The sequence below is a fragment of the Apus apus genome, chromosome 9 (genome assembly GCF_020740795.1).
Source record: "Apus apus isolate bApuApu2 chromosome 9, bApuApu2.pri.cur, whole genome shotgun sequence".
In the NCBI taxonomy this organism is placed as follows: domain Eukaryota; kingdom Metazoa; phylum Chordata; class Aves; order Apodiformes; family Apodidae; genus Apus; species Apus apus.
The window spans coordinates 15,302,436-15,320,522 of record NC_067290.1 but is presented as its reverse complement, the minus strand read 5'-3'; the positions used below and the strand labels follow the sequence as shown (position 1 = coordinate 15,320,522).

The window sequence follows — 18,087 nt, the reverse complement described above, 5'->3', positions numbered from 1 at the left end:
TGAATGTTCTCCTGGTTGTCATGTTACAATAGAATGAAGTACAAAAACATGAAGTCTGGAAACACTCCACAATCCAACTTTAATTGCCAGGTTTTAAGAAGATATTTTAACTGCAGTGAATAAAGAGCTTGGTTTACTTTTGACTGGTGAATGACACAATACCCTTAATTATTTTAACTAAGCTTATTTGAGTCAAGGTACAATTACAAACCAGGATTAATTTTTAAGATGACTGGTTTGTTACTAGGTGAACCAAGTTGTCAATAGGTTCACTGTATTCTGAACTGCTGAAATACATACTGAAGCATCAGTCCTAAGGATGCTATGTGGCTAATGAACAGAACACAGAACAGAAAAATGTGATATTATTTAACTAAAGCTAAGAATAGTTAAGGGGAAAAACAGAAACCCTGAGTGCTGCAATGAAAAGAAAAAAATACCAGTGTGCCCAGCACCTGAGGAAGGGTGAAAACTATTCAGATTCCACGTTAGTCAGTCTGACTAATGGAGTTAGAGTTTTTCTCTCAGTTCTGTAAAAATAAAAGATGCCTAAAACAAGCCTGATAATGCTTATGGCTTCAGATTTAGCTTACCGTGAAATTTTAATAAGTGCATTCAGGTCAACACTTGTGGTAAGAACTGTGAAATATTCAAGATCTCACTTACATAAAGAAGGTTTGTACCCAACCTAAGTAAATGCTACTTGCACAACACAAGAAAAACCACTTAACAATACCTGTTCCAAATGGGAATTAAGCAAAACCTTCCAGAATTTGCAAAGGTAAGGGTATTTGTAATAATTTTGTGTATTTCATTTAAATCACATTTAAGCAAAATCTGCATATTCCAGATTAACCTAATATGGATTTTATTGAGGAAGGCGTAGGGATGTTTGAGAAACTATCTAAAAAACCTTGCACGTATAACATTTCAACACAAACTGAGCTTCAGTCTGCTTTAACAATTTTTTGAGGGCAGACTCAAAAGACTGAAGTGAAAAGATGTTTTTTTCCCTGGCATTTGTGAGATGAGAGAACCAACCCCCATGAATCTGACGCGCTCACCTTCCTCAGGTCTGCTGTGTAGCCTGACACAAAGACCACAGTTTGGAAAAGTAAAGGTACCTTCCACTAGGCAGTAAGTGTCGAGGGCCTCCCAGAGCTCCAGGACTTCACCAGTTTTGCTTACAACCCAGAGCAGTGCTCAGACCAACACAAGGGCACAGTTAAGACTTCATCTTCTGCAATAGCTCCAACATTTCCACTGAAGTTATTCTTTGGTTTGATGCAGCCACTGACTAAGCCACGGGACTATGCAGACCCCTGGGCTTCTCTCCCAAATCCTTCCTGCTTTAAATAACTCCCTGACATCTGCATTCACTGGGGCACTGGTTTTGGTGCTCGAAGCTGCTTATCGCCTACAGTTAGCTGTAATGAGATCATGACTGTCTCCCCACACGTGCTTAAGCTGCTTAGACAGCACTGTCAAAGGACACAGGACAAACACACAGCCCTATCTCCTTCTGCCTTTCTAAGATTTCTGAACTCCTTTCTGAAATGCTTGACAATACTTTGATACCAACAGTGGACAATACTAATCCCAATTAAAGATTAAATTATATTTTGCATCAACCCAATCTGGCAGTTTAAAAAACAGGAAAAAGCAAGTTTCAGGGGTGAAAAAAAAGAGAAATGTCACAGCAGAACGTATGTACTATACAATAGTTCACCATTAGATCAGCACTTCAGTCAGCTGTGGCAGACAGAGGAGCATCCCTTGCAGAGAAGGCACCATATCCCTCCTCCTCTCCCTACCCCAGGAAGGAAGCTCTGAAGTTCAGCATTGTTGGTCATTCATTACCTGCTGAACTTCAAACTAGCAAAGACCACCAGTGACACAAGTCAGGGGCATCCCCAGCAGAAAAGTGAACTGTGTGACAGCCACCATGTAAACACGTGGTCCCTCAAGAAAACCAGGTCATTCAAGTCTGCTGGCAAACAAACGCTTACACCACAGGAACTACTACTGACACAGGAACTACTACTGACTCTTATCTTTGCTGATAAAGAACTGGGAGAAAACAGGTAAGCCAGGCTTTCTTCCAAGTGTGGAACAGCACGAAGTAATTGCTTTTAGCCTGGGAGACTATCAAGCCAGCCTATCATAATTCAGCAAACTAACCTCAGAATAGAAAGACAAAATTAAAATTCAGACAATGATCAAGTTCAGAAATCATCATAAGATAATTCAGCTGCAACTCAGCCACCTCAATAGCCAGAAGTGCTAGAGTATAAGTGCTGGCTTCCAAATCTTGGAAGCTTAATTCTTATTACAAAGAACTGACAGTGATTTGCTTAAAAGTTAACAAATACATACCGGGACTAGGCACTTACCTGGGCACTCTTGTAGTATCTGTTGAAGATGAGAGCAAAAATCCTACCTACATATATTGACTTGAAGGGTAAAATTACAGAGCAAGAGGCAAAAAGCAGGCAGCTTATTTCTCTCTGCATGGTATTTAAGGTGGCTACATGTGTATTCTGGGCAAAACAGAAAAGTTACCTTAGAGATGTCACCCAAGCTCTGTCTGTGGAGCTGTCACTGGAATATGGAGCCAACCTCTCACAATCAAGAGGGAGCAGGATGCCAGAAGCAAGTCAGCCTGCAAGATGTTGTATGGAAATGAGTTAGCAAGCACTAAATTAGCTTTTATTTAGTTTTTTTTTTTTTGCTCATCACCTCAGAATATTTGAGAGGATGCTTTCCCTTGAGTCTGGGACCAACATTCAGAGTGAGCTCCTTTCAGGACACAAATGCTCTCACTCATCCCTCTGGGCTCTGATAGATGCTCTTGACCAAATGTACCACTGGAGCTGAAGGGACCACTGCCCAACTGCCTCCTCCACCCCTCAGCTGAAGATCACCAGCCAGGAGGTGGAATAAAACAGGATGGGTACCTGTTCTTCAGCTGGCCTGGTTCACAAGACTGATAGGTATTAATGAAGAAAGGCTGCAGTATATTAAACTGCGGCAGCTGAACTGGCCCTGACACAATAGAAGTAGTGTTTGGCAAAGAAGCAGGACAGCTGGTGGAGAAGATAACCTTTCTAACTAAGCCAGAGACAGTTTATCTATCAGAGCTCTCAACCACGTGCAGTAACATCCTACCAGGACAGGCCATTACATCTCATAACCTTTTTTACTGCTTTTATCAGATTTGGTTGACACAGATCTCCTACTAATATAATTATGGCAGCTACACCCATGTTATTTTTGAACAGAAATAACTGCACCAATGGTAACTACTGTGGATATCATTATACAGATACAGAGGCACCATTAACAGCAAAGCTTATTTCTTTACTCCCAGAGAAGGCAGTTAAACCATTTGTTGTGAACAAAACTGACCACACACTGACAGAGGTTACACAAAATAACAGAAAGCTTAAAGAAGCTTGTCTTTTATACACAGTTATTGCCACTCAAAATACACATAGATGGGCCTACAGAAATAAAGGAAACCAAATTACTTGCACCTTATCTACAGAGCAGTTTGTACTGATGGAGACTATGTAGGAAGCACAGGCACCCAACACAACAATTAAGGGAACTGCATCCATCAGAAAGTACATCTACCCAAAGAGCACTCTGAGAAAGCCAAAAATAACAGCTGCTGCCACACCAGAACAGCACAAGCACCACGTACAGGCGACGCCTGCAAAACAGAAACCAAGCTGCCACGCACAAACACTTCCTCTTCCTCCCCCCACACCCTAGACAGCAGCAACAAACCTGAGATTAAACACTAGCCAGCACCCTTCTCTGCATTCCTGTCACATCAGGAATATACAAGGAGACTGCTAGCTGCTCCTCCACACATCTGAAGGGTTCCTTCAGTCTACAGCAAGTAATACAAATACTTCACATGATTCTTACACAAGTTTGTTGCATTTTTTCTTTCCTTCCACACCTTTTCTCTAGACCATCCATTCCAGAGCTCCCTGGGGACCCACTGTATTTACTAGGTTTGGTTTTGACACATTCCTTCTCGAAGACTGAGAAGTCAGAAGTAAAAGCAGTTGCTCCTAGGCAAGTCACATTTTATAAACAAGCAAGAGCAGAGCCACAGCTCTCCTGAGCTGCCACACAGAAACCCTGCAAGTTCAAATCTAAACCCTGCCCAGCACCAAGACTGACAGTGTGACACTGTAAAATGCAAGAGTAAACAAATCCAGCCGCAGTTTTCTGTTGATACTAACTTCCAAGACTATAAATCCCAGCATCAACACTCAACCATGATGCATGTCTCAACACGTTACAAGCTCATTCCCAATGGGCAGACTGGGGGAAATCCAATGGCGGCAAGTGAAGTGCCTGGGTTACAAGGCAATGCCCCAGTATTGGCCCAAACAAGACTCTGTCAGCTTTTATACAGCTTCAGTAGCTGCATTTCAACCATAGGTGTAAGAAAGGCACCTTCTCTAGAGCACAGACTGGGAATACTCAACTTCAAACTTAACACCTGCATTTGATTCCAGTGGAAACCAGAAGACAGTGCCCGTGTGCCAGTCAGAACTCACCTGATCCACAACAACCTTTAGACAGAAAGAAATCTACTAAACACTGAAATCTAGAAAGACGAGTGATCAAACCTTTTTACAAACATTTGGTCACCCACTGAGCCAGACCACGTCCTGTAAGCAGATGGTTTACAGAGCTCCAAGCTCCTGCAGGGCTCGTCTTCTCGCACTCCTCAGGTCACATTTTCAGAGCTGGATAATTCTAAGCAAAATGAACAAGCTCTATATATGGGAGAGGAAAGGAGAGAAGAAACAAACTAGGCAGCTCAGAGGGGCTGAGAACAGCATGCAACCGCATGATTAAGAAGAAAACATAATGCTTGTTTAGAAGGCTAATTAACTGATTAAGGGCACAGGTACTAGTTCAGCCTGGGCATTTTTTGACCTCTGAGTCCTTGCTATTCTAACCTTGACTTCTCACTACATGCCATGCAGTACAAAATAACTTGCAAGCAGTTGACTTACACAGTCTGCCATGAGAGGGAATTCCACATCTAATTTTGCTTTATGGAATATTTTTATAAGGACATGCCCAATACCATCTTCCTGATGATGAAGCACACAATGACATTAGTCACAAAGGTAGCAGGAAAGAAGCATGGACATTAAAGTTCAATTTTTAAAAGACATGTAAACGTGTATTTTAAAATTGTATTTTTATATAACTAAATCTATAAAGCCATGTAGTTGCATTGTTTCACTGTCACAGTGCAGGCTACCCTTAACCAGACTCCCTTCCACCACCAATCCCATTTTCCCACCATTGCTCCTGCACCAGCAAAATCATTTAAGCACCCACAAAGCTGGTGAGAAAAAAAAATAAAAGTTTGGTTTCAGTTTGATCAATTCCTAAGTCAGAGAACTCTAATTCCCACCTGCACAAACACCTCAGCTGGCACCAGCAGCAGGGCAAGAACTTCTAGTTAGTTGCAGTCTATACTTACACGAACTTAAAGTGACTGTGAAGCTATGCACAGAAGTGGCACAACCAAAACTCCTGGTGGAAGAAGATCCTAGAAACTGTCCCCTTTCTCATCCCAGCAGTGAATCGTGCTCAGTTGCTCTTCTTCTATGTAAAAAGCATGCAAATGTGCTACAAGGTGCCTACAGGATAACCAGAGTAGAAACTAACCTAGGAAAGACAAATGCAATTTAAGAGGGAGGTCTATCTGCATTCCTGACTCTTACCACACTTTTGGTCACCAGAGATTCCTATGGAAGTGACCTCCTATACATCACCTTCCCCCTCAAGGAGCCAAGGATCACCTCCCCTGCTCTCCCAAAGCCCTTATTAGACAGGAAACAAAAGGACACTTCAGATCTGCCTAACAGGCTCTAACCAGGATGGCACAGAGTGCTGTTCATCCATGGACCTGGAAATGGTTGTGCTGCAAGAGCTGGTAAGGGTAAGAATCACTCTCTAATGCTATCAGAAGCAAAATTAGCACTAGGACAATTCAAAACATTGACAAAACAAGACAAAACATTACCAGTTGAAACCACAACCCAATGTTATCTGGCCATACACAGAGTTCACAGTCTTTTCAAAACATATGACTTTCCTGCCAGCTCCAGAACAAAGCACTTACCTTAGAGGTCAGTGCTAAACCAACCCAGCCACAGAAAACTATTTCTCAATCTCAATAACAAGAAGCTGTTACACAGGACTAGGATGTCCCTAATAGACCTATTTAGGTTATAGTGACATCACCTAATAACCAATACATCCAATTCTAAAACACTCCCAAGCTCCTGAGAGAATTTCTGTAAAAAGGAAATCAAAGTTCAGTGACATATCACAAGAATACAGTACTTTTTTCTCCATCAAAAATCTGATCATACACACATAGGTGAGTATATCAGCTGTTATGACAGTTCAATACAAGACTTGCACTAGACATTATAGTCGATTATTTTGCAAGACAAGTACCAACTAAGTTTACACAAATGGCCCTACTGACTATGTAAGTACTACATTAAGAATTAACAAGAGACCCAAGCCCACCCCGTTCTGGCACCATTCAGTGCTTCATTAGCAAAGGCTAATCTTGGAATTCAGCTTTGGAAGCTCTGAATACCAAGTTAAGCCAGGTGAACCCAAAGGAAGGAAAAGCAGATGGAATAGAAACACAGCAAGATGGGCTGAAATGAAAGGCAGCACACAGTAAAGCATATTGCTGGAAAGACGAACAGGGCCTTGCCGATTCAGAGCCTGAAGATGGAGGAACACCAGTTTAAAATCAGAGTAGCTGAAAACTGAACAGGAGTCAGTACCACCTCTCCTAATCCCAGTACTCCTTGGAAACCCTGGGAAAAACTGCTGGTTCCAGTCCAGGTCTGCAGACCCGTGAGCACACCTGCCCCCAGGGACTGTCAGGCACCTTCCAGCCACCTCCGGGGCAGCAGCATCCCCAGCGCCCACCCACCCACACCCCTCCTCAGCCGGGGCGGCCACCGACCGGGACGCAGGAAGGGCCCCCAACACCACCAGCTTCCTCACCATGTTGGTTTCATGTTCCCACCGTGGTTTGCCGAGTTCCTTCCTGCTCCTGCGAGAGGGAAGGGTAGAAAGGGAGGGGACGCTCGATCTGCTGGCCGGGCAGGGTCCCCAGCAGGGGCAGCCAGGCCCTGCCCGGGTACCGCGCTGCCCACGGGGCTGCCCCTGCCGGGCCCAGCTCCCAGAGCTCTCCCCACCCCGGGGCACGGCCCTCCGGCCCCCGCTGTGCCCCAGACGGGCAAGCGCCCGGAGCCGCCCCCCGCACGCACCGGGACGCCCGGCTCCCCCCTCCGCCCTCCCCACGGGCCCGCGCCTGCACCCCCCGACGGCTCCGGGCTGGGCCCCCCGCCTCTTCACGGAGCCGCGCCAGGATCGCTCACCCCTCAATCGGGCCACGCCGGGCTTTCCCCGCTCCCATCCCCCCTGACGGGGCCGCACCCGATTCTCCCCTCGCTCCCCTCACGGCAGCGCGCCCGGCTCTCGCTCCCTCCCCTCGGGGCAGAATGCCCGGCTCAGCCCGCCCCTGCCCCCGCTCGCCGCGGCTCACCAGAGCCGGCCTGCCTGCCCAGCCCGGGGCTGGCCGCACCGAGCCCGCCGCTCCCCGCCGCCCGCTCCCGGCCGTTCGAATCAACAACAAGATGGCGGCGGCCGCGGAGGCGGAGCCCCGATGCTGGCCGTCATAGCAACCGCGCCGGCCAAGGCCCGCCCCACCGCCACTTGCGCCAATCCACACCCAAGCCCCTCCCGCCCAGGGCGCTCTAGGAACGCTGATAGGTCGAAACCGCCGTCACTCAAGCGCCGCGCCGCCCCGCCCCTTGCCGTGCGGGGACTGCCTCCGGGTGGCCGCGCACGTTAGGCACACGTGACGCCCCCCAGGGCCCCGCCTCCCCGCGGGCTGCGCTGCCTCATTGGCTGCCCGCGGCGGGGCGCTCGGCCAATGGGCGCGGGTCGGGGGGGCCGCGCTCCCGGGCCCGCCCCGCCCCCCGCGCGGCGGGTCCTGCGGGGACCGGCGGGTTCGCGCCGCCTTTCCCGCGCCCCGGGCAGCTCCTCACGCCAGACTGGCCCTGCCGAGCAGCGAGGGCGACGTGTTCGCACACCGATCCGGTACAATAAAGGTTTAATCGCCCGTCGGTCAAGGTTCCTGTGGGCTCCGAGGACCCCCGGCGTGGGACCCCCGCCGGAGTGTGACCCCACTTACCTGTGAAGTTTCCCGGCTGGCTCCTGCCCTCCCCTCCCTCCCTTCACCACCTACTCCCCAAATTAGTTTATCCTCCTATCCTGCCAGCGCCTCCTTTCCCCGGGAGCTGCCGGGACCTGGCGCGCTCCTTTGAAATTTAAACAACCGGTTTCCCACCTCCCCGCGCTGTGCTGACTGACTGACTCCTTCAAAGCCTCCCGCCCCTTCGCCGGGCCCTGCCAACTCCCCCAGCACAGCCGCGCCCGCTAATTCGCTTTTCCGCCCGATTAAGAAACCCGGCGCCTCCGCCGACCGGCTGCTCGTCCCACCCGCCTGCACCTGGGAGTGCTGGAGCGAGGGAGAGCTTGGCTTGAGTTTCTCAAAATTACCCGTGATTGAGTTTTCTTGCCTCAACTCACACCCTCCGCAGAGAACAGCCCCGTCCGGGTCACATCCAGAGGCTATGGAGATGCTGCTGTGACTGGAACAGAACCTGCTAAAGCCCTTCGCACATTTTTTGTGGAGCCAAGCCCAGGCTGGGGCTGGCGCTGCCATAACTGCCATCCTGGTCCTGGGTTGTGCCACCCACATCCCTGACGAGGCAGCGCTAGCGATGGCCAGCGGTGGGGCCGCTCAGCCACGACACTTCCCACGGGAATCACGGCAGCGGGTGCAATCTCTGTCATCATTTATTGGGTCCACGCTGGCTGGGGCAGCTCAGGGACTGGCTGCACCCCGTGGGCACGGAGAAGGGAACTCCTCCTCCTCCCAGGCTCAAGTGCCCAGTGCTCTGCACAGCGTGGCCCGCGGGAGCTGTGGGTCACAGCCCGTCCCTCGCTGGGTCAGATCCAGCGCCGTGCCCCGGTCACGCTGCTGAAGAGATAGTCCCTGCCGGTGCCTGAGATGGGAGGCAGCACTCAGCGCTCAGCCTGTGGGTGCTGCCCAGACGTTGCTACCCAGTGCCTGCCTCTTCCATCCCCCAGTACCCCCTGCCCTGACGGACATAGCCCGAGGCTGCTGGGGACGTGGGACAGGACACTCACGGGGGTCCTGGGCACGGCCGTCGAACTGCCCCTGTCCAGGAGAGATCGGAGAGGGTGTGGAGGGCCCCAGGGTGCCTGCCCACACCTCTGGTGAGGCACCCACCCTCACTGCCACAGCACACACTTACCAGGCTGCTGGGGTGGGAACAGACCTGCTCCTCCTTGTCACCCCTCTGCTCTGCCACATCCCAGGAGCTGCAGAGGGGATGAGAGGAGGCCACACTGTCGGTGATGGGCCCCCAGCCTTGCCCCCAAGACATGCTGCTGGGAGCAGGTCCCCAGCCAGGCTTTGCACTGCCAGCTGTGCAGTAGCAGATTTCCACCTACCTGATCATTCCTTTACCCAGCCCCTGTGTCCCTGCCACTGCCCTGGATGACTGCAGTGAGGACAAGCACCACCACCTTTAAGTGATGCAAGCCAGGCTGCCAGGAGGTCTGCTTGTTTCCCCGTGCCAGTGCACACTGCTGTGGTGCTCAGAGGATGCTGTGCTGGGAAACTGCAGCCCCAGAGCCCTCCTGCTGCCAGCGCTGCTGCGGGTGCTGAGCCCAAGTCTCCTCCCTTTCACGGTCACTACAGCCCTGGTGCCACTGAGCACCATGTCCCCAACTTCACCAATGAACCTGGATCCAGCCGTGCACCAACCCTGGGGCGGTTCCGCCTCTGGAGGCGGCTGGTGCCCTGCCCACAGGCTTGCCCGCCTCCTCCTCGCCGTACAGACGCCCGGCACAGACTGGGCTGGCTCTAGCACTTCCTTGTGCTCTCCCCTCGCCGCTTTTCACCCCTGGATCATCCTCCCGGGAGATTGTGCGCAGCCTGCTCGCCTCCTCCCGAGGTGCCTTTCCCGGCAAATTGGGGCTCCCGGCCCCGGTACCAGGACCCGGCCCTGCAGCAGCACTGTGCCATCCCACCCTGCCCACCCCAGAGCTTCTCCCCCAGCCCAGCCACTGACAGAGGTGTCCCCTGGCCAAATCGCCATCTCTGCACCCATGGCTACTCTCAGTGCTGCACCCTTGCCCTGGGGCAGAGCGAGCTGCCCTGTACAGTGGCCCTCTGCCAAACACGGGTATTTGCTGTGTCCCCAGCTGCCTGTGAGGATGCTATGGGAGCCTGTGCCAATGTGCATGGCTGCTCCTTGCCCTGGCCCCAGCCATGCAGCACCCACCTCTTGCTCAGGAGCAGCTTGCCAGGGTCTCTGTTGCTGCAGGAGGAACGGAAGGCAGCTGTGAGCCCTTGGCCTTGCCCATTGTGCCATGCCATGTCATGCCAGGGGGCTGGGGCTCACTTGAGCAGCAGGCTCCAAGCCAGGCATCCCAGGGTGGCCAGCAGCAGGGCAGCGGAGATGGTCAGCACGGCCACAAACCAGGCTGGTGGGTGCCACGCCACCTCTGTACGAGTGACCACCAGTGGCTCCTTCCGCAGGGTCTGCAGAACAGGAGGTGAGGCAGCAGGCAAGGGCAGGGGGCCTGCCAGATTCCAGAGCACCTCTCACGGTGGACTCTGCTCACCGTGTGCCAGGTGGTAGTGCTGGGTGGCACCGTGGTGCTCCAGGGGATGATGTGCACCACTAGCGCCATCATGGTGCTGCGGCGGGGGACACTGGGGCGGCCCCACACCTCCACCAGCAGCACGAAGGTACGAGTCTCAGGCAGGTCATCAGAGAGGTAGAAGAGGGTGTTCCCCTGCAGCTGAAAGTGCCCATCCTCGTTGCCTGGACGAGAGGGTCCACTCAATGCCATGTGGCGGTGAGGGGCTTGTGCTGTGGCTTGGCCGCTCCTCACCTCCAACAATGGTGTACGTCAGGGCGGTGCCCTCAGGGCTGCCCTGGCAAGCCAGGCGGGTGACAGGCTGGCGGCCGCCCAACCTGGCCGTGACCCACAGCTCCTGCACCTCGGGGGTGCACACCGGTGCCCGGTCCAGCACAGCCTGCAGGGAGGCGAGGTGGTAGGTACAGCACGCGCGGTGCTGGCACCCACTGCGGTTCACCCGCCAGGCCTGCACCCGCACCTGCAGGCGCACGGTCACGTCACACAGGCGGCTCCGGCGCATTGCCGGGTTCAGGTCATTGTGCGTGTCCGTCAGCCGCACTGTCAGCCTGTAGCTCTTGTGCTGCTGGGAGTCGAGGGGTCCCACCACATGGATCTCGCCTGCGGGGCAGCATGAGCTGCTGGGCACCCATGGGTGCAGCAGGGGCTGGGGAGGGTGCTGAGCTCTCACCGGTGTGTGTGTCGATGGAGAAGGGCTGTGTGGGGCCAGTGCCCCCCTCCAGGCTGTACTCCAGGCTGTTTGGCGGGTAGTCGCGGTCGGTGCCGGCCACGAACCCCACAGAGCTGCCAAAAGCCGCCGTCTCTGGCACGGTGAAGGTGGCACCGTTAGGGCAGGCTGGTGTGAACTCATTGACAGGCGTCACCGTCACGAGCACAGGCACATGAGCTGTGTGGCACAGGGTGGCTCTGCTGTGCTGGCACCACCATGCAGCCCATACCAGGGTGAGCGAGCTCCCACCAGGCAGGCTGGGGGACACAGGGACAGTGGCACCACCCCTGGGGAGGATGTCTCTGGAGCAGCAGGGAAGGAATGTTTCCCCTGTGATCTGCTGGTTTTGGGGTCAGGAGGGGCCTTTTTCCAACTCCCCCCTGTGACCTCCCCCATTGCACTCCCCCAATGACCTCCCAGGAACATGGGCACTCACTGCTCCGCGGGGGCTGCCCTCCTGCTGTCACCACGATGGTGACTGTGAACTGGAAGCCCACCAAGGATGCGTCCTCCGAGTCGTAGTCCAAGGTGGTGTTGACCTGCCAAGCAAGGACAGGAGGGTCATGCAGAGACGGGGTGTCTCCCAAAGCTGGGATGCCAGAAAAGCTGGATGGAGTGAAGGGGGGAACAGGCAATGAGGGGTAAGTGAGCCTCAGAGAGCCCCAGCACAGGATCTGGTGTGGCAGCAGGTGTCAGGGGGTCCCCGCTGTCCTGCCAGGTTCTCACAGGTTCAGGATGCTGCTCATGGCCCCACTCACCTGCAGCTGTGGCCCCTCCATGCAGAAGTGGGAGCGGGAGGCAAGGGGTGCCTCAAGGGCATAGTGCAGCTCCCCCTCAGTGCCAGCAGGGTCAGTGCACCTCAGTGTCACCAGGGTGCTGCCAAGGGACACTGTCTCAGGCACCTGGGACCTGCAGTGGGGTGGTCAGGCTCAGCTCTCATCCCTTGTGTCCTGGGCATGGTGGAGCGTTCCTGCACCCCACATTCACCCCAAACCGTACACAGAGATGGCTGGGGTGCAGATGGGTGCCCGCTGGTCTGTCCCCTGCACGGTGACATTGATGGTGGTGGTGGCGTGGTCAGCAGGGTGCAGCGCGTTGTAAGCGCGGACACGGAGGAGTGCATGGGCCACCTCCAGCCGGCGGGTGCTGCGGATCTCACCTGTCACTGCAGGAGAAGGCACAGTCTCATGCCAGGCCTGGGGACAGGGTGGCCCTGGGGACCCCTGCCACCCCACTCACACTCATCAATGGTGAAAAGTGCAGGTGCCACAGGAGCGAGGATGGCATAGCGGACATTTTCCCCACTGGCCTGGACCTGTGTGACCACCTCCAAGGGTCTGGTGCCCTCTGGCACTGTCACAGCCAGCTGTGGCTCACTGCAGGCAAGGCAGTCAGTGTGGCATGGCCTGATGCCACCAGCACCCCTTGCCCAGCCCAGCCCCACTCACAGGAAGGTGACACGGGGACGGCGTGATGGCAGCACCTCTACCCTCAAGGTCCCACTGCAGTTGTGCCCGTGGTGGTCTGTCACGTCGATCTCCAGCCTGAATGTCTGTGGGGCAGAGCCAGGGAGGCCATGGGACAGCCTCAAGTGGCACCAGTGACAGGGGTGGGAACAGGGGTGGTGACAGAGATTAAGACAGTAACAGGGACAGGGACAGGAATAGGGACGGGATGGGGACAGAACCAGGGACAGAGACAGGAAAGAGAAAAGGGACAGGGATGAGAATGGGGCTTGCAGCAGGAACAGGGGTGGGAATAAGGGTGGAGATGGAGATGAGGATCAGCTGGAGACTGGAATGGGGTGGGGAATAGGGACAGGGATGAGGATTGAAACAGAAGTCAAGATGCAGAAAGGGATGGAGCTGAGGATAGGGACAGGGCTAGAGCTGGGGTGGAGCTGGGTGCCTGACAGAAGGAGCAGGATGCGGAGAGCTGTGGGCATTGCCAGCGAGGGGCTAAGCCCAGGCAGGCTGAGAGGTGGCTGTGACAGCCCAGGGACAATGCTGCCCACCTGGGTGTCCTTGCTGGGGTTGAAGCCCCTGGCAGGCGCCAGCACCAGGCCCCGGCGGGTGAGCGTGAGCGGTGTGTCATGGTTTTTGAGCTGGAACTGCAGAGAGATGGGCAGCAGGAGGAGGGTGGGAGCCCCCTGTCCCCATCTCCTCCCACCCCTATGCCTGGGTCCTGCTGTTCCCAAGGCTACCCCTGCTCATGGGGGCTACGAGCCCCTGGAGCAGCTGCCACTCACCGTCAGCCCGCCGAGTGGCTGTGGCAGCACCGCGTACAGGGGTGTCCTGGGTGCCACATCAGCTGACACCCGTACCATGTCTCCCTCTGTGGCACAGCACAGCCGTGGGAGCCCAGGGCTGGCTGGCACCCGCAGCCTCTGCCACCCTGCACCTGCTGCCCCCAGCTCCTACCCGTGCTGGCAAAGGGGCTGTCACAGCGCAGCACCTGCCCCACTGTCACCCGAACAAAGAGCTGCTCTTCCACCTCCTCCTCACCGGGACAGGCAGCCCACAAAGTCAGGGTGTACTGGTTCACCCGGCGGGCATCGAGCTCCGCATCAGCACGCAGTGTCACCTGCCAAGGGGACATGGTGCTCAGTGGGGTGCCAGCAAGCTACAGCCCCCACTCTGCGACACCCAGACGCACCTCTGCCCGAAACGTGGCAGCAGCCGTGGGGTCAACACTGATGGCAATGGGGTTGAAGGGGTGGCCGGGCTCCGTACCACGCAGGGTGACGTTGGGGCTGCCACTGGCATTGCTGCAGGACACGGTCACCTCGGCCACGCGGGTGCCCGGCTCCGTGTCCTCGCTCAGGGCCACCACACGAGGCATGTCAAGCAGGGCTAGTGGGAGACCCCAGGGTATGACCTCACACCCAGACAGTGCCACCCAGGGCTGCCCAGCGGTGCTTAGGAAGCCCTGCTCCTGCACCCAGACACCCACACAGCCATGGGTGTGCCTGCTGGGCACAGTGGGGCTTACCTGTCGCTCTGACGAAAGTCCCTGCAAAGAGGAGAGTGTCATCCCAGCCTGCCAGCTGTGCCTCAGCAATGCCCTGGGAGACCCCAAAGATGCCCCCTTCATGCTTCAGAGATGCCTAGTGGTGTCTGGATATGCACCCAAGATACCCCAGCAATGCTCTGAAGACACTCTGGCAATGCCCTGGCCATGTCCTGGCCATGGCCCCTCCTGAACCAGCAGCTGCTGGCCCCTCTGCCCAGCCTAGGGTCAACCCCCAGAACATGGGGGATGCCAAGAGGAACCTGTGCCCTGTCCCCCTCCTCTCATTTCCCCCCCAGGGTCTGGCAAAGGGTGCCCCTGACCCTGGGAGCCTCCTGTGCTTACCTGGGGCATGGAAGCGGAGGAGGAGGAGGAGGAAGGCGAGGTGTCCGTGCATGTCCATGGCTCGCTGGCTGTTTGGGACAAGCTGGAGCCCGTTGCCACGGGTGCTGGGCACCACCCTAGACCAGCGTCACACCGGCCACCCGTGACTGCCAGCCCGGCCCCAGGGCAGAGACAGGGCCTGGTGTCCCCATTCCCACACCCTCTGCTCCCAGCCCCTTGCCATGCCCAGCTGGCCCAGGGCAGGTGGGCAGCAATGCTCCATGGGGTTCCACCACCACACCAGGCCACCTCGCCACGTGGCACGCTCAGGAGCTGGGAAAATTAGCTGGGAGGTAATTTTTGGTCATGTTCTCCTTCATTTGCAAACCAGAGCCGCTTCTCCCGGAATTCCTATTAAGCTCTATTAACTCCCAATTAATAAGTGCTGGCAGAGCACGGCCCCTGTGGCCGGGGTCACCCGTTCCTCCTCCAGCACTCAAACCACCCTTGGCCGCTGGTGCTGCTCCCGGGACCCTGTAACGGAGCCGCTGAGTCCTCCCGGCCCCGGGACCCTGTAACGGAGCCGCTGAGCCCTCCCGGGCCCCCTCGGTGCCCGCAGGGCTGGGGTGCTGCCCACCAGGACACCCGGTCCCGCCCTTCCCGGCGCTGCCCGATCCCGCCGTGGCCGGGCGTTGGCGGACGCGGGGCCCCGGGGCGGCGGGGCGGGGCGTGTCCCGGGGCGGGGCCCCGGGGCGGCGGTGCCGGTGCCGGTGCGGGCCGGACTCACGTTACGGCGGCCCCATTGGCCGCGGTGGGGCGGGGCGGGGCTGCCTGGGCAGCGCCGGGAGGCAGCGGACACGGCTGGGCGCTGTGCTGCTGCTCCGCCACCGGCACCGGCGGGACGGGCAGCGGGGCCGGGCCGGGCATGCACAGCCCCCGCCCGGAGGCCTGCCCGGGACAGCTCGGCGCAGACAGGGTGAGTGTCGGCGCGGGCACCGGGAAGGGACGGGACCACCCTGCCCGCGCCAGCCGGGCATCGCCGTGATGTCAGAGCACTGCCAGTGACATCAGCGCGATGACATCACGCGCAAGGCCAAGGAGGCGCGGGGGACACGGGCGTCCGATGGGACACGGGTGGCGGTGGGGACACGGCTATCCCCCCAGACACCTGGGGGGCTGTGGGACGCGTGTGCCCAGCCATCAGGGTGCCAGTGGCACCGCCACCCCGGAGCTGCCACCCTTGCCGCCCGCCCGGGCTGCCCCGCAGGGACCGGCGGTGACAGGGTGGCTCAGCCGGCTCCCCCGGGCCTGCCGCCCGCCTGCCCCGCTCGCCCTGGCCGGGTGCGCTGCCAAGGCCAGGACAGGGCAGATCGGGGCGGTGGCACGTCGCCAGCGGGGCTGGCTGAGGGGGTCCCAGACGGCAGGGAGGGGACAGGGACCGGGATGGGGACAGGAACAGAACAGGGACTGGGCGCTGCCGGGCCAGCAGCTCCGTCGGGGCCAGACGGAGGGAGCTGTTGTAAAAGAACGGGGAGCGATCCCCCCTGCTCGCTTCGCTTCCCGCAGCTCTGGCGCGGAAAGGAAAGCGGCCGGAACACCCTGCTTTTGGGGTTAGACAATAGGAATTCAAGAGCGAGGAGCAGTCCGGCTGCGGGAGCCAGCCGCCCCTTCCTTCTCCCCTCAGCCCCGGCCCCCCACGCTTCCTCCCGGGGCTTTCGGGGGGCCCCGGCCTTGGGCGCAGGCCTGGCTGTGTCTTGATGCCACCCGGGGTGGCCCCAGCTGGAGGGCACAGAGTGGGTGGGTTGGGTGGCCCAGCCAGCGCGTGGGGGGAGCGCCCCACCCCAGCACCCCTGCCAGCCCTGGGGCAGCAGCCAGCCCCGTGCCACCCGGTGGGGTCCCGCCGGCGGAGCGTCCCAGCTGCCGTCCCACCAGGGTGGGGGGTTGGGGAGGCAGCGGGGCGCCCAGCTCCTACGTGCCGTGGCCCTGTGTCATTTCCCGCAGGCACGGCCGGGGCTGGGTGCCTGCTTGCTCACCCGACATGCCGCTGCACGCCGGCCGACTCCGCGCCGGAGCCGCGGGAAAGCGGGGCCCGGGGCTGCGGGCAAGCTGAAGCCTGCACCCCGCTCCCCGCTGCACGCCCGGCCCTGCCAGCGAAGCCCCCGTGGGACGCGGCTGGGGGTGCGCGGGGTGCCAGGGGGTGGGATGGGGGTCGCGTTGCGGGCCGGGGGAAGCGGAGCCGAGGGTGCTGACCTGCCCTTTACCCCCAGCGGTGCCAGCGGAAGGCGGGGGCGACGCTGCAGGCGCACATGCCCGGCACACGGCAGGCAGCGCAGCACCCCGGAGGGGCGCCGGGGCCTGCTCCTCGCCCCCCACGCCCCGGCTCGGCGGCGGATTCAGCCTGCAGCCTGGAACCAAGCGGTGAGGAGGAGGAAGGGGGAGGCCCGGCCGCCCGCTCCCCCCCAGCCAGCGAGCGCAGCCTGGAGTTCGACTCGGGGTACTCGGAGGCGTCGGGGGGCACGTGGCGGGAGGACGAGGTGCCCGTGCGGCGCCGGCACCCCCCGCCCTGCCAGCGGGCACACCGGCTCTCCGCCGGCCCGGCAGCCCCGCCGCCCGCCCCCGCCCGCCGCGCCCGCCCCAAATCCACCTCGGACGCCTGCCTGGAGCAGTGGCGGGCCCTGGAGCCGGCCGACACACGGGACTGGACCGTGGCATTGCTGTCACAGAGCCGGAACCGGCAGCCCCTGGTGTTGGGTGACAACTGCTTTGCTGACCTGGTGGAGAACTGGATGGACCTGCCCGAGGTGGGTGCCGAACCACGGCGCCGGAGCCCTGCCGAGCCCTCCCGCCGGCTGGCCAAGCCCCCCGCCTTCCTGCTCAGCCTCTCGGGCAACGTACGCCGTAAACTGGCCAACATGGCCCGGCCCCGAGGGGCCGAAGGTGCCCGTCCAGGGGGCCGTGAAGCCACCAAGCGTTTCTCCTGCCCGCTGGGGTTAGGAGGGCAGCCCAAAGGTGCCTGCTTCCACCAGTCCCACAGCAACATCGCCCAGCTGGCTACGGACTTCCACCGCTTCACCGCCCTCATGAACAGCCGCAGCCGCCAGCCCATCATCTGCAATGACGTTATTGGCTACATTTAGCCCTGTCCCTGCCCTCCTCCACTGTAAATAAACCCCGGTTTTGTACAGTTTGGACACAGCAATGTT

The 18,087-nt window shown here is 57.8% G+C and overlaps 3 protein-coding genes across 9 annotated transcripts in view; 1 reads left to right on the top strand and 2 right to left on the bottom strand.

The window, feature by feature from the left end:
* Positions 1 to 7,709, bottom strand: part of IP6K1 (inositol hexakisphosphate kinase 1) — a 33,948-nt gene extending 26,239 nt beyond the window's left edge. The window contains exons 1-3 of one of the 7 annotated variants that reach the window (XM_051627066.1): positions 7,625 to 7,709; positions 7,081 to 7,129; positions 2,563 to 4,802 (exon numbers count right to left, since the gene is read on the bottom strand). The gene's annotated coding sequence lies outside the window, so the exon portion shown is untranslated. Of the gene's footprint in view, positions 1 to 2,562; positions 6,981 to 7,080; positions 7,130 to 7,624 lie in introns of those variants that run through there. The other 6 variants (XM_051627067.1, XM_051627065.1, XM_051627069.1 and 3 more) reach the window with 6 other exon arrangements.
* Positions 7,710 to 9,040: 1,331 nt separating this feature from the next.
* CDHR4 (cadherin related family member 4) lies at positions 9,041 to 14,963 on the bottom strand. Its single transcript, XM_051627882.1, has 20 exons — positions 14,906 to 14,963; positions 14,543 to 14,563; positions 14,207 to 14,403; positions 13,972 to 14,134; positions 13,800 to 13,885; positions 13,566 to 13,661; positions 13,000 to 13,103; positions 12,791 to 12,927; positions 12,551 to 12,716; positions 12,310 to 12,460; positions 11,988 to 12,090; positions 11,513 to 11,728; positions 11,303 to 11,442; positions 11,077 to 11,221; positions 10,804 to 11,006; positions 10,581 to 10,720; positions 10,461 to 10,496; positions 9,426 to 9,492; positions 9,298 to 9,328; positions 9,041 to 9,152 (listed from the first exon to the last, which is right to left on the bottom strand). Exons 1-20 carry the CDS (start codon positions 14,961 to 14,963, stop codon positions 9,097 to 9,099), a joined length of 2,316 nt encoding a protein of 771 aa, XP_051483842.1. The 3' UTR covers positions 9,041 to 9,096.
* A 719-nt stretch (positions 14,964 to 15,682) lies between these two features.
* On the top strand, positions 15,683 to 18,060 carry INKA1 (inka box actin regulator 1). Its single transcript, XM_051627561.1, has 2 exons — positions 15,683 to 15,860; positions 17,152 to 18,060. The coding sequence occupies exons 1-2, from the start codon at positions 15,810 to 15,812 to the stop codon at positions 18,019 to 18,021; spliced, it is 921 nt and encodes a 306-aa protein (XP_051483521.1). The 5' UTR covers positions 15,683 to 15,809; the 3' UTR covers positions 18,022 to 18,060.
* Positions 18,061 to 18,087: the final 27 nt, after the last annotated feature.